We start from the raw sequence: 15603 nt of genomic DNA, 5'->3' as shown, positions 1-15603 counted from the left end.
GTTCCATAAAAAGCTTGATATGGATGAGTCTAATGTTTTGAACCATTTTAGTGGCGGTTGTGTGGGAATCATTGAAAAGAGATAATTAACTTTGGGTAAGATTTTCATTTTTACCGTGGCTACCTTGCCCATAAGGGACAGAGGCAGGTTGGTCCAGCGTGTTAGATCGTCCTGTATGTTTTTCAGTAATGGGGTGTAGTTTAGCTGCACCAGTTCTGATAGTTTGGGGGAAAAATTGATACCTAGATATTTGATATTTCCTGATTTAACTGGTATTGTGAGTCTTTGCTCCGCATTATTGTTCAGTGGTAATAAAACAGACTTATTCCAATTAATGGAATAGTCTGATATAGAGGAGAATTCATTAATGATTGTTGCCGTTTCATTTACAGAATGTAAATTACTTAAAAACAGTAATATGTCATCTGCATAGAGACTAATTTTATGATGGCTGTGTTTAGTTTTGATTCCTTTAATGCTTTCATTCTGTCTTATTGCTGCAGCTAAAGGCTCAATGAATATAGCAAAAAGAGAAGGAGAGAGTGGGCAGCCCTGTCTGGTTCCTCTTCCGAGAAAAAACCTGTTTGAAGTCTGTTTATTAGTTCTAACTGATGCATTGGGGTTGTGATATAATATTTTGATCCATTTGATGAATGCTTCTCCAAAACCAAACTTATGGAGGGCGGCAATAAGGAACTTCCAGTTTACTCTGTCAAAAGCTTTTTCAGCATCCAGTGATAGTATGGACATTTCCTGGTTGTTAATGGTGGCAAAATCTATTATATTAACAAGTCTTCGGAGATTGTCATCCGAGTGTCTGCCTTTGATAAATCCAGTTTGGTCGAAGTCAATTATGTGAGGAGTGATTTTTTCTATTCTCTGTGCTAGTGCTTTGCAGATAATTTTTACGTCTGCATTGATTAGAGAAATAGGGCGGTAGCTTGAAGGACTATTGGGATCTTTGTCTGGTTTTAGAAGAAGAATTATGTTGGCTGAGTTCATGTTAGGTGGCATTGATTGGCTTTCATTGATAGATGTGACCGTTTCATAAAACGTTGGTGCCAGCTGTTCCCAGAATTCTTTATAAAACTCAGCAGGAAAGCCGTCAGGCCCTGGTGCTTTACCATTAGGCATAAGTAACAGAGCTTCATGAAGTTCAGACAACGAGAACGGAGAGTCTAAGTTTGTTATTTGATCCTCATTTAACCTGGGTAGGTTTACATTATTAAGAAATGAGTCAATACTTTGCTCTGACGGACTGAATCCCTTTTTTTTTAAAGACATTCTGTGCTTGCAAAGCTCTCTCATTGCCCTTTGAGTATTTTTTAAGGGATTATAAATTACTTTCCCTTTAAAAACTATTTAAAGTTGTTGAAGCTTTTTACATTTTTTCCAGCTCATTTGAAAAATACGTTCATGTTAGGAGAATTTTGTGTGCAGATATAAATTTACAGCAGCAAACAGAGGACAAAGTAAAAGTTCTCAATAAGATAAATAAAAACATTTATTTAAAAAAAGGATTTTTGCAGAAAAAGAAGAACAATACCAGTTTTACAACTCTTCCAGGTTTTTACAAAAGAAATGAAGCGTTTAAGGGCAAAATATTGTATTTCTAACCTGAGGCCATTTGTTTCTGTATGACCTTACCTGTGCAGTAAGTAATCCATGGCAGTTTACATGGCGACTTTTTGCATTTCAGTGGTCCTTTTAAAGCTTGTAAATCAATCTTGGGGTCCCTCCTGGCTGTGTGCAGCTATGTTCCTTAATCAGGACATCAAAAGCTGAAAGAAACTCTGCGTCACAAAAATAATGTGGCGTTTCTGATGAAACTTTTCTCATCCTAGATCCGATTTGGGCTTGAAGACGCTTTGAGCAACTTTTACGTTCATTCAGAGGAAAAAAAGCTGAAAAAATATCCATTTGAAAAATAATTTGTATCCATTTCAACAATGATGTTTGTGAGTTCCTTTACTCATTTGAGTCTGACTCATTTTAAAGAAGAAATGTCTTTTTCCTTTACTTGTTAGACTAAAAACTCTCCTTGTTTTCTTCACAGGCTACGGCTGCATCTCATACTGTCCCTCCGTGGCGATGAAGAAGTCATTGAGAGTGTTCTGCAAAAAGTCAAAAGTTGGCCGTTCTTCAGGCCTTTGCCTCCAGCACATCATCATGATATCATAGAGTTCCACAGGGCAATCATCCGGCCGTGGCATCCGGTACGACTGGTCCAGGCACCTGACCACCTCCGGGTTGGTCATGCCTGAAACGAAAACACAGATCACAGCAATAAGTAGAAGTTTAACCAGCACCCAATCAAACAATAAAGCAAATTCTGATCAATTTGGAGGATATCTTAAATACTGCACCTGGATAGGGAATTCTCCCATATGTGACTATTTCAGTCAAGAGAATTCCAAAAGACCAGACATCTGACTTAATTGTGAATGTCCCAAAATTGATGGCTTCCGGGGCTGTCCATTTGATGGGAAATTTTGCACCTTTGGAAAAAAGTAAGACAAATTGCTGAAAAGATTTTATTTAGATTCACAAGTTTCTATTTCCCTTAACTCAAAAGAGTACATTTTGATTTAGAGAAAATGTCAACTCAGTTTTTAACTTTTTTTTTTTAGACTGACTTTTTTTTTTTTTTACCAGTTAAGTCAACCGAGAGCCACATCTTGTTTGAATTGTCAACGTGGACCCAGGAAGTATGTTTTAGAACTGTGGGAGGAAGCTAGGGTGCACAGAAAACATGCAAACTTCACATGGGATTTGAACAAGGGCCTCTCTAAAAAGATCACTCTAAAAGTCAGAGTGATCGGAAACCAACTTCATTTGAACGGCTTTAATTTAAACTTAACCGGGGCAAATATTTTTACAAATAAAGATTTGTAGAAAAAAAATCTTATAAAAAAGTAGAAAATTTTACTATTAAGAAAAAAAAATTATTTCGATCTCCTAGCATTGATTTAAATTTATCAATTGATTTTATTAAAAGTTAAGCTATTACAAAATGGAAAAAGAACATATTTTTTGTTTATTTTATAAATGGAACAGACTACAAATCATCAAGGAAATCCTAATAAGGCTTTAACAGAATGTACTCGGTGGATCTAACTGAAATGTTCATTGAAGACATGATTTAAAAGTCATCTCAACATTGTTTAAGTCACAGATATGATATAAAAGAAATGTTATGGCCAAAAATAGCTCAGCGTCTCTCTAACACCCTGTGAGGCTTTGTAACAAGTATGCATGATTTGGAGAAGCTGTGTTTATAGGTGTTATAGGCTGCACCTCTTTCTGTGCTTGAACCTAACAGCAGACAGAGATAGAAACAGGAGTTAAAAGTAAAGTTCATATGTCTGTGATGTTCATTTGAGCAGAAATGTAAGAACAGTTCAAACTAAAGAGGACGTTTTTTTCTAGACCGCTGACAGGAATATAACTTCAGTCAGAGACAGTTTATTTCTGCATCAGTGTGAAAGATTTGCAACAAATATATTTCATTATTATCCCATTAAAAATATTTTATATATGAATTTAAAGATCAAATTGCACTTTTGTTGACTGGTGAAAACAAGTAGCAGACTTCACCTTCTTGAGCGGTGTATTCAGTCTCGATGATTCTGGCCAGGCCAAAGTCTGCTATCTTGCAGTGCAAAGTCTCACTGACCAGAATGTTAGCGGCGCGCAGGTCACGGTGGATGTAGTTCTTCTTTTCAATGTACGCCATGCCCTCAGCTATCTGCCAAAATAAAAGGCAAAAAGAGGTACCAGATCAAGTTAGAGTTTATTGCATTCACATTATGTTTCACACAATATGAGTCAGCATGGACAAGCATTTGCAGAAGAACATGCAAACCCGTGTCTCTACGTGACAGGGTTCAACAGGAAGCAGCAACCATAAGCTCAGTGAAAGGTTTTCTAAAGGGGGGCTGTAAGGTTGTGAGGGAGCTCAGTGTGGATGGAAAAAAAAAAAAAAGCATGACTTCCTGTCCGGATGTTAATAATTGACGTAGGCGGAGGCTTTGAAGCCACATGTGCAGATGCTTCACCACAGAAGCCACACAGCTACTGCTGACATGTTTCCATTTATGATAGGAGCTGAAGAAAAAACTACACTTTTAAAAGTGTTACCATAGAGCAGACAATAGGTAAAAATAGATTTGTGGTCTGAGTCGAGGACAATGTTTTTAGACTGAGAATAATGGTCCAAAAGCTAAATGGAGAGCACAATAAGTCAAAAATCACCAAGTTAAAGCAAAAAAAAATTAACATAAAAAATCGTGCTCTAAAACAAGCTAAAAATACAAAATTTCTCTGCAATGGGATACAAGGTTTCCAACCTGCGCTGACATGTCAATCAGTTTGTTCATCTTGAGCTTTCCCCCCTCATCTGATTTCAGAAAGTCAAGAAGGGATCCTGCAAATGACAGAACAGACCATCTGTGTGTGACAAAAAATGAATGACAGTTTTTGAAACATCATGGGACTGAGGCGTTTGGTGAGCGTCATGATCCTGACATTTCCATTACACAACAGGATTTGAAAATGTGAAATCAAACGTCTTTTATGTTTTGTTCTAATCTTAAACGAGACATCAAGAAAACAAGAATCTCACACATTTATGAAGTTTGAAGTATGAAGAAAAAGCTAAAAATTTTGCAACAAAATTAAAATATATTAGGTTTCATTAACACAGGATGCTTCCACAGCAGTTATATATTTAAAATAACTTCTTAGATGTTCCATTGCTTGTCACAGAGGCTTTCTTATTTCTGAAATACATTACATTATACTAAAAGACGGTATAGTTCATTGGAAAAGTTCTCACTTAGCAACAAAGAAGTCTTAAGAATGTTGTAAAATGGTGACATACGGCATGAAGGGGTAAGTTTAACCACTAGGTTTTGTTTAACAAAAGGTTTTTTAGATACATTTCTAAAACTGACATATTTTTCAGATTATACAGTAACATATTTTTGAGATAAGGGAAACTTTTTTCCACTCATTCACAAACAGTTGAAGCACACCATGGGTCACTCTTCAAGACTCCTAACTACGTTACCCATAATACTCCAACAGTCAATCAAGCAGAGCAGCTTTGTAGTTTTCTAAAGTCTAACCTTTTGACAGATTTTTTAGCCCCGTGTACCACAGAAAATCAGTTTGAGGTCAGAATTCATACTTAAGGAGTACAGGATTTTAAGGACAGCAACAGGCAGCAACAACAGTAAAATAAACAGAGTATATTTTATTTATTTATTTTTTATCACACTACCAACTATTACATTTGCTGCATTGAGATGATCCAATGTGGTACTGGGTACCTTTAATTTTGAAAGATAAACTATTATAAACTATTTCATAATTTGGAAAAAAATATCTTTAGGTCTTTCTTATTTGCTCAAAAAGACATTTCATATATATTTTATATATAAATAGTGACAATTAAAATAAATGCAAATCAGTGTCTTGTTTTTCTAAAAAGTGAAGTGGGACTTTGGGGCTCAAATCGGGTTGTAGCTTGTGAGAATTACCGGTTCACCTGAATGACTCTTTAAGTGTTGAAGGTTGCAGACCCCCTCCCATAACCCAAACCCTTGACTCTAAACCTGTTTTTAAACCACTGATGACCAAACTAACCACACCAAAGCAGGGGGCCTCACTTTCACCTTTGATTTTAAAAAGATGACTACAGGCCACATCCATTACATCTTCTAAGAATCTCACATTTCTGTTCTAAAGAGGAAGTTAGAAATCTCCCTTGATGTTGAGCTTACCATTCACCATGTACTCAGTGACGATGAGGATGGGCTCCTTGGTGACCACGGCGTGGAGTCGTACCAGCCGGTCGTGCTGCAGTTGCTTCATCAGGTTGGCTTCCTGCAGAAAAGCTTCGGGCTCCATCGTCCCCTCCTTTAAAGTCTTGATTGCAACCTTTTGGGTGTTCTTGTAGTACCCTGCAAAAAACAATCTGGCGTTCCTGTCTTTGTCTTGGCTTGGAGCCATTCCAGTCACTAGATGTTACATAACTTACCCATCCAAACTTCTCCAAACTGCCCAGCACCCAGTTTCTTTGTCATCTTTAATGTGTCACGGGGAATCTCCCATTCATCATGTGCCCAAGGCTCCTGAGGGTCCTTTGGTTTACAAGGACTATTTAATCTCTCGCATAACCCGTCTGCTGTGCCTGCACACAGAAATGGCATTTAAAGTAATGAAAATATAATTTTTCTCACAGTCTCCAAAAACGAAACAATAAGCAGTTTTGATTTGTACTTCTCTTTTAGAATTTGATGGCGTCTACTAGATTTCGGCTCATAGTGTGGTTTGATCACATGAGGAAAAAACTATCATTTCTCTAACACAGGAAATGCAAAAAGGATCAAAAGGGTCTGTCTTCTGTTTTCAATCGAAATTTTACATGTGTGTCAAAAAAATGGGGTGCCAGAGCAGACTTTAGCAGTAACTTTGCGCTAACTTTATACTCACGGCTGTAGTATTTGACCAGTTCGGAAAGCGATGAAAAGGTTGTGGAGGGGGAGATGTAAAAACCACCTTTGTCGAGACAGCGGATTTTGTAGTGTTTTACCACGTCTCCTTGTTGTTGATCGTGATCTCGGATGGACAGTGAATAGGACCCTTAAGGTGAACACACAGACGTTAGGTGTAGGTGTCATTTTATTTTTTAAACCAGTGGAATTCTGACTCACCTTTAGAAGTCTCACTCTCCCGAATTAAAAAGGTGCCTGGTTTATTTCCAGGAGCTAATAGCAATCGTTCTGTCTCCCTCCTACTGACATCCTTGAAAAACCACCTGTCAGGGGGAAAATAAACAAAACAACCATCTTTATTTAGACCGGATCAGAATGTATTACCGCTCTGACATGGAGTTTTATTGTTCAATTCTTACTTCTCCACCTCCAGCGAGTCAGCCCTAGCAACATAGTTGGATGGGATGTAGCCCTCGTCCCCAGTGCTGATTGACTTAGCCAGGCACCATTCTCCTCTCCTGCAAACAAGATGCTTCTTTTTGACTCTGAGCTAAATCTCTGATGCAGCAAAATCTCTGTGAAGACCAGTGGTGTACCTACTCGTGCAAAATTTTGAGTTTGTCTCCCTTTTTGAAGGACAGATCGCTTCCATTTGTGGCTTTGAAATCATGTTGGGCCACAAACACATCTGCAAAAATGACGCAGAACATCAAATTATTCTGATGAATTTGCAGTTTCTTCTTGTGCACTTTTCACAATTTCATTTAGTTTTAGTTTTTATTCCCCTATAAACCTTTTCCATGTTTATGTCTAAGCAGCTTTACATTTACACTGCATCCTGTTTAAATACTGCTGTAATGTTCTAACGACTCTCTAGTGTTTACAGTCTTATCTGAGCCCCAGAAGAGAAGAGAGGAAATTCAACTGAGATTCAAATCGCTAAAATTTGCCTCATCTTTCTGCAAGTATTTATTGTTTGGTAAAAAACAGAAACATTGGCCTGTTTCTTTGGCGCAGAAAGGGTCTCTGCGTGACATGCCAACCCTCCACCTGCCATGTTACCCTCATCTTTTCCCCTTCTAGTGCTCTCCACCTGTCTTTCCTTTCACTCTTCCTCATCAGTTTTCCCTAATTAGGAATAAATAATAGCAAAAGTTCAGCCTCAAATACAAATTTAACAAATTCCATGTTACAATCAAATCTGATCATCCCATGAGGGTCTTAGCGTCTGTTTGCTTAACTTTTGGACAAGAAAATGATAAAAAGAAGGGTTTAGGTATTACCGTTATCTAAAGAAGTATTTCCTCTTTGAGCCTAAAAGGCACAAGGGCGTTTTTGTCAGTGCAGAGTCACCTTAGTGAGAACTTCTTCTTTCTAAATAAAAAAACGTTGTAATTTAGTACTTACTGTATTGTTTGGTGAATGTGTAAACTGAGTATTAGGCTTTATTTTGTAGAAACCGCTATTTTTTGCTTGTTTCTGGCCACTGCAAGCGCAGCCCATCCTGGGTGTACCTCAGCAGCAATCAGCCACATTTACTGTGAAATATGTCAGATTCCAAGACACATTCAGTAATTTAATACAACTATTCTATATGAATTAACCTTATTTGTAACCAACATTTTGAGGATTTCTTGCCTTCTTACCTAGTAACAGATGAACTCTCCCCCTTTTTTTTGGGCTCGTTTTCAGTTATCACCCCTCCCGGAGCCGTCTCTCTCCTTTATCTTCATTCTCGAAACTTAAATAATAATCAAATACATTCAAAACATGAGCTGATCCTGAAAATTGAAGGTTGAAAATGTGTATACAACAATATATAGAAGAATTTTCTTGATAAACTTGGCCTAGATAGAAAAGAAGAAGGAAATAAAACTAAAAATAACTGATTATGAAACTAATTCTCCGTATTTGCATGAAAAAAAGCCCAGCGCAAGCATTTCCAGGAGTTTATGCCTGAGTGAATTTATCACACAATCCAAGAAAACCAAACTATTTTTATTAAATGACAATATTATGCAAAAAATATGTCTTAACTATTTGTCACATCATTGTATGATTGTTTTAAAGTAAGACAATTTTAAATTACTTTTCAGGTACAATCTGCATAAGCGATAAAGCCGGACCAAACCTAAGTGAATAAAATTAGATCCGATTTATCCCCTGATTGGACGCTTTCTTAATACATCATTATGAATTACAATATTACAAATGTTGCTTTTTGTGACGCTTTTGTGCCTTTATTTGGAAAATTAAATACATATTAAATGTCATTTTTAGTACAAAAAGTTAATTGCTGTTGAAGCCAATACTAATTGCTAATCAATCTAACCCTTTATCTTAAGTTCAACCAAAAATCTGTCAAATGCTATAACTCAATTTTGTCAAATAAAAAAAATAAGAATTGGTTCAATAATTATTGATTTAAAGAATGATTTCTCTGGAATTGAAGCATTAAAACAGGTTGTTACCTTGAGCTTTTCCTAGACTTGTTCAGATTAAGGCATTATACAAAATGTTTCTTCGTAAAGCCAAAGTGTCTGTCAGCGTGCCACTTTCATTCTGGCCTGGAAGGTTTCTCTCTCAGTGTAGTCTCCCCCCCAACACACACACACACATATAAAGACCAGGCCTCCCTTCAGGGACTGCAGCGCACTGAACGAACTGAAAATTGGTGCGGTTAGTCGTCTGACGTTTGCTTCCCTGCCCCTTCATGTCACGCCATCAGACAGAACAACAGAACGAGAATCAGCTGATTACATTTAACATTTATCCTGTAAAGTGAGACATTACAGTCATGCCAACTGTAAAAATTCATTGTGGAACACAGTTGTAAAAGTTTTACTTTTTACAACTGTGTTCCAAAATTCATTGTGGAACACAGTTGTAAAAGTTTTATTTTTTACAAAAATATATTTTCTGTACATGATTTTGTGTAGGTTGTACCAACTAACTAAATTGGGTTTGATGTAGTGTAGGGGTGGTTCTTTAAGAGAACATGGTTTCCATGACATACTTCTCAGTTCCTGAAGTGCTCTGTTATGTTTATCTCAACAAAACATCTTCTCAGCTCAGTTAAACGGCCATGGCTGCAGTGCCGCACTTCTGCCACTAGAGGGACTGCAAACAGCTGAAACAACACAGTCTATTTAGAACACATATCTTCATAGTGGGAGATTATGTCCTTATCTGGATTTTATTTAAAAGTTTTCTTCTTTTATTTAATTTCAAAAGGCTTAAAATGCAAAAAGAAATGTTTTACCTAAAAAAACAGAGAAGATAGACAAAAACAAACATTACAATGTCTCAAAATGTCCCAAAAAGGTGGAAAAAAAACTTTTAAAGTAAGATGTTTGGAAAAGAAATCCATGCAAAATTTTAGTCAGTTTTAAACATGACATTTCTCCACATACCTACTTGTTGTAAAATTATTTAATTAACTAGTAAAGACATAATGTTAACATTTCCAATTTCACGGTTCAGAGCAATTAGGAAGCTTTCTAAATCAAATTAAAACTCACAAAAACCCTTGTGCTATCCTAGGCACTTTAACATTGGGAGTTGGGTCATCTAGACCCACTAGACAGTGCTCTGAACCTTTTTTCTTCACTGATTTTTTATCTTCACTGGTGTCCATGGATTACATGAAATCTTTCCACCTTTATCCACCTTTGTCCTGGTAGGGAGAACACGTCAATGTAAGGGTGGGGTCATCTAAGATCCAGGAGCACAAGGGATAAAGATTCAATCCATGGTGTTCCTCAGTTAGACACCAGGGGGTGGAAGAGATCACCTTTAGCAACAGTTTTATTCCAAATCAAATTTGGATAGGTCTTCAACCCCCAAATTGCTCATTTTCTACTTCTAAAGAATTCACACTGTAGCCTCATATAGATGATTCAACAGTGTCTGACTTTCATTTTGGTTCTTTTTTTTGCAGGCTACAACGTGCAGACGTTAACTAGTGCACATGCAAAGTCTTTTGCACCTGGGTGAAAAAAAAGCCTTGCAGAGTCTTGTGTGGTCGATCCCTCACAGTCTGACAATGCTTTGATTTTGACACCATACAATACAGTCAACCAGGTCTTTCCTTTTTCTCACCACGCAATGCGCTGCAGCAGGGAAGTCATCTAACTGCAGAGCATTTCACACAATGACATCCTTGAATTACTTGATTGTTTTATTTATCAGCACTTTTGGTTTGATTGCTATCAAGAAAGAATCAAAGAGGCTTGTGGAATATATATCATTCACGTATACTGTAGTCTGTAGGTGCGGGAACAATAAATCTTACAGCACAGGAAGTGTTTGTTTCCTATGGGGGGCTTTATAGAACACGTAACGTGGGGATATTACTCTCTGGGCAACACTTCACAGGTTTTTGTTTGGACCACCTGTGTTGTGTGTGGGGACTTCTCTGTGCAAACACTCACAGGCTGCAGGTGCATGGTCAGTGTTATTGAGTGCGTCCTGGTTACTAACCGCCGTTTCTCTTTTCACTCCTTTCTTCCAGTTTTCCATCAAGACCTTGTTTTCTTCCCAGGGCTTGACGGATGCTTGTGTACAGCTCTGCTGGGGTCCCCAGACATTGCATCCTGCCTGTGGAAGGGTCATAAGTGGCCCCACAGGATAACGTGAACAACAGTGGGAAAGAAAGAGAGCGTGGGTCTCCTCTGGCAATGCAGTTCTGACCACCTCTGTGCCAAAGGCATACACACTGCCAACAGCAGCTCTCAGTTCCTATTATTAATGTGAGTGTGTGACCAAAAAACATCTGCACGTGTGAACCTTTTTCTTGCAGTTTAAGTGGTTGTTCATCAAAAAACATAAAACGATCTTAAAAAAGGTGTGCAATAAACCTGTGCGTGAAGATTGACAGCCTTTTTTCATTATTACACACACACACACACACACACCCCCCCACACACACACACGCACACACACCTACACACACTTTCTCATTTTTGATCCCTCTGTGCAACACAAGAGGCCCCTCTTCAACTTCCTGTCAGTGTGGGAACAGTTTATATCTTTTGTCACACATGAAGAGAGAAGGTTTTGCTATTATAATAGGACTAAGCGACTGTCAATAAACAAGGAACAACTGAGTCTGCTTCAGTGCCCGCCGTGCATGATGGGTACCCCTTAAAGGACAGCAGAAATTTCTACTGAGCCTAATGCTTTCGTTTTTTTAACAGAGAAACCCAACAAAAATGTGATTCTAGTCATTTTACGTACCTATTTTTGGTCATTTCGATCTAAAACAAACGTGTGAATCACATGAAATCAAAAATTTCAATACAGTGTGTTTTTCTTGTATTTTTATGTAAAAAATTCTGGATTTTTGCTTGCTGAGAACCTTAGCAGAATCAGAATCAGCTCATTTGAAGCAAGTGTCTGCAGCTGCTCCAATGGCAAGTTGGTCTGAGGTAAACAGGGCAGCGGGGAAACCCCTCATTATTGTGCTCCGGATGACGTCCTTCACTCTTCCAGTGTTTACTGTGGAAATTACTGCCAACAGCCAAAGAGCAGGTGCTTCCTCAACATTCCTTTGCCTTCCAGAAGATTGGATTACATTAAGATTACAATAATCTTAAGAAATCAAAGTCATTTTCCTTCCATTTCCTGATAGTCGTGCACAAAAAATAGTTAAAGATATGTCTTGTGAAGGTGAGGCAGCCTCTTAAAGTAAACTATAAAAAGAATAAAACAGTATTTTAATGAAAAAAGAAATATTGTTGGATGTCTTTAGCACTATTAGCATTCCACCTGCATGTTTGTGAACATCTCATTGGAATGGCAGTGATTAACAGCCAGCTTAGTCATGCGTGCCTTTTACTGTAAAAAGCATCAAGTGTTGAATGACAGCCTTCTACTCTAAACAGGAAGTGACTGCCAAAACCTTTCACTGATGAGCTTTAGAGAGCAGGAAAGTCCTTTTTATCACTAACCTAGGGGAGAGGGAATCTTCAAAAAGCCTCAGGACAGTTTTCTTGAGAAAAATATTTATGTTTATTATATGCTGTCAAGAGCAGGTTGTGTTGTTGTCCTTATTGGAACAAGTGTTGCACAATTGTATCTCTTGAGCAACACGTGTTTTGCAATAGCTAAGATTCCTCAGAAGGTGTTTTCAGACAATGAACAATGCAGTAAAAAAACTGTGGCTTAATGTATTTACGTGCGCCACAGTGTTCATCAGCTGCTTAGTTCACTCGTCCGTCTGGCCTTAAACTAAAAAAAACACCTTTCAGGCAAATGAGTCATTTACAAATGTATTCTAAGAAGACGCAGGGAGGGTTTGTTGAAGGCCCTCTCCTTGTGTTTACACTCAAAACATTGATAGGAAAAATAATAATGATCTTTTTTGGGACAAACTAAGAGTTGGAAGATCAAAAAGTGAAAACTTTGATGAGAAAGTTGAACATCAGAGTTTTATCTCACTGTTGTTCATCAGCAGCTGATAAGACAGTAGTGGGTAAAGAAGGCATTTTTTTTTACCCATTCATTTGTTGAGTTTTCCTAAAGTTCTCCCAGCATAAACTGTGTGCATTTCTTTAAAAATCTACACACAACTCACCTGAGCTGTTTACTGTTAAGACATTAGAAAGAGAAGCTATTCAAGGAATTTCTTTTATTGTGGGCTTCCTCTGAGTTCATTCCAAAAGTCAGGTTACGTGGGACTGTTGTATAGACATTTCTCTGCTCAGAAACTTTTTTTTTGATTAATCTTGAACCCCTCATTTAAAATGATTTTATTGCATGTTTTTATACACCTCTTTAAAACTCAGGTATTAGCCTGTTTGAACACACTTTGTTTGCTGGAGTACCCAGACTTAGATGATGTTTGCTGCTTTGTTTTAAATAAAGGAATATCATATCATGGGTGGCAGTGGTCCGGCGGTCAATGATCGTAGAGTCAGCAGTCCGAACCCCGCTCCCCCTAGTTAACTGTCATTGTATCCTTGGGAAAGACACTTTACCCTCCTTGCCTCCAGTGTGGCTTTACTGGTGTGTGAATGTTTATGGATGTCCCGGTGATGGTCATCTTAAATAGATAACTTCAATATGTTACTGAAGATGTCAAAGTTAAAATATGTCTTTACGTCTCAACACAAACCAGTTTGCAAGGTTTTTTGTTTTGGAATTTTGGTAAGGAAAACACAGAAACAAAAGACTTAAAAAAAAGGAGGTGGTTTTGCTGAAAAGGGATGATTAATGAGTTAAATAATCCCTGTCAAAGTAAATTAAAAATCCTGACCAGATTATTTTACCTTTGGAAATGTGATACATTATGTTGGCAAACAGCTGCTGATTCTGTTGTAACCCTCACAAAAGTCTTTGCTTTATTTTTGAATATTTTATTTTTATTCTTATTTTAAAAGTTCTCTTTAAGTGATGGTAAAGGCTAAATCAGACACATTCTATAAACTTAAACCAGGTAATATTTTTCTGAATCAATATTATAATTTGAATTTGAACCACAAGTAGATTTTTTTCCCTTCTAAATATTACCCATACACATATTTTGCACTGCAGTGACCAGGTTATGACCAATTATTACATTTAAGTAAAAAATATCCTGTATTTCTTTTTTGTAAGGTTGTAGAAATAAAGCTACCAAAACCCGATTTATTTTTAATTTTTGATGTGATGAAAAGACTTTTCCAGTCTCAAAAAATATCTCTTTATTTACCTTTAACAGAACAAACAGTTTATGAGCCTTAGTGAAACCACAATTGCCATGTCCATACATGCGATTGTATTAACATAACAAATACATCAATTAAATTAAAATACCTTTACAGAAACATTCATCGTTTTTAGTGACTAATTTACATTCAGATCAAAGCAGTTTTAGTTTGTAGCACAAAGATTAATGATGACAGCTTAAGGGTCTAAAACACAGAACTGAAGTGCTTTTACTTTGAAAGAGAATTAGTAATGTGGTTTAGTGATCAGCTTGACAAGATGTTTAAACCAAAAACCACTAACCACAGCTGTTTTGAAACTCTTTAAAGCAGAAAAAGAATAACTTGACCAACTATAATTTAAACAAAACCAAAAGTTTTCAGATGAAACAGAATAAATAGTTGAAGATAAAATATAATGTGACATCCTGTTAATTCTACAAGCACAGAACAGCAGGAATAGTTTAATTGCATAAAATGAAATTCAAGAAAATGTGCGTTTGCTCTAGTTTGGTACAACTGTTGCAGATTATATTGGTTCTAAACAAACATGGTTTTTGGACCATTTAAAGTTTAAAATGACACCAATTACATCAAATAACATTTTTAAGATAATGCATCTAAACTACTACCTGTGTACACATTCAAGTATTCAAGATTTTGTGTACTGATTCAGCATTGCAACTGCTGTTGGAAAGTGCATGTGTTTCTGTGCTTGTTTCATCACAAACTAATTACAAGTGTTTCAAGTAAAATAGCAGGGTTTAACTTACATCCTGCCATGTTTTTTTTTTTACTGTGCACATCTTTTCTTTGGCTTTTCTGAAAGATCCAAGTGACAGGTTACATTTTGTTAAACCCAGGTTATTTCTGGCTGTTTATTTCTGTCTCAGAATCTTCAATATCTGCATAAGTGCCATCTTCAGATTCATCCTTCTCTTTTTTCAGAGTATCAAGAGGCATCAACAGTGTTTCTTTCCCTTGTCTGTCAGGCTGACTCTGATTGGTTGCTTTGCTTATGACTAATGGTTTTAGTTCAGCCTGAGTATGTTCTTCCGGTTCGTCTGAGTCTTCCTCTGCTTCATCCTCTTCATCGGCAGAATTTCCCTCGTCTCCACTCCAGTCATCATTGGCGGTCTCGGTTTCTTCCTCTTTGTCAAGAGCGTCATCCATGTTTTTTTCTTTTTCACAACTATTAAAATCTTTACTTTCAGATTTCTGAACATCTTTTCTTCCTGTATCTTCTTTGAACGCCTGTCCTTCATCTGTGATGATTGTTAGAACGTCTGTCTCTTCTCCGGCTCCTGTCTCTTCCTCACCAGATTCATCTTTAGTTTCATTTTCTGTGATCACATCTCCAGACTTTTCCTCTGGAACTTTATGTTCTTGCTCCATAACGTCCTCACTGTAGGATT

At 37.2% G+C, this 15603-nt stretch overlaps 1 protein-coding gene across 2 annotated transcripts; it reads right to left on the bottom strand.

The window, feature by feature from the left end:
- Nucleotides 1-1486: 1486 nt before the first annotated feature.
- On the bottom strand, nucleotides 1487-9109 carry blk (BLK proto-oncogene, Src family tyrosine kinase). Of its 2 annotated transcripts, XM_020714546.3 has the most exons (14): nucleotides 8972-9109; nucleotides 8147-8241; nucleotides 7908-8038; nucleotides 7784-7814; nucleotides 7101-7188; nucleotides 6920-7018; nucleotides 6720-6823; nucleotides 6499-6648; nucleotides 6044-6196; nucleotides 5787-5966; nucleotides 4350-4426; nucleotides 3598-3748; nucleotides 2367-2498; nucleotides 1487-2260 (listed from the first exon to the last, which is right to left on the bottom strand). In XM_020714546.3, the coding sequence occupies exons 3-14, from the start codon at nucleotides 8001-8003 to the stop codon at nucleotides 2058-2060; spliced, it is 1464 nt and encodes a 487-aa protein (XP_020570205.1). In that variant the 5' UTR covers nucleotides 8004-8038; nucleotides 8147-8241; nucleotides 8972-9109; the 3' UTR covers nucleotides 1487-2057. The 2 variants fall into 2 exon arrangements, with proteins under 2 accessions (XP_020570205.1, XP_078798545.1); XM_078942419.1 differs by lacking the exon at nucleotides 8972-9109 and having other exon boundaries at nucleotides 8147-8252.
- Nucleotides 9110-15603: the final 6494 nt, after the last annotated feature.

Source organism: Oryzias latipes, chromosome 24 (genome assembly GCF_053564925.1).
Source record: "Oryzias latipes strain Hd-rR chromosome 24, Olatipes_Hd-rR_3.1".
NCBI classification, from domain to species: domain Eukaryota; kingdom Metazoa; phylum Chordata; class Actinopteri; order Beloniformes; family Adrianichthyidae; genus Oryzias; species Oryzias latipes.
This window is presented reverse-complemented; position numbering and strand designations above follow the sequence as displayed.

Coding starts and splice junctions, on each gene's coding strand:
- blk (XM_020714546.3), bottom strand. CDS start 8,003: ATGGGCTGCGCTTGCAGTGGCCAGAAACAAGCAAAAAATAGCGGTTTC. Junction 7,019..7,100: donor AAACTCAAAATTTTGCACGA/GTAGGTACACCA, acceptor TCTTGTTTGCAG/GAGAGGAGAATGGTGCCTGG. Junction 6,649..6,719: donor GGAGAGTGAGACTTCTAAAG/GTGAGTCAGAAT, acceptor GTTCACCTTAAG/GGTCCTATTCACTGTCCATC.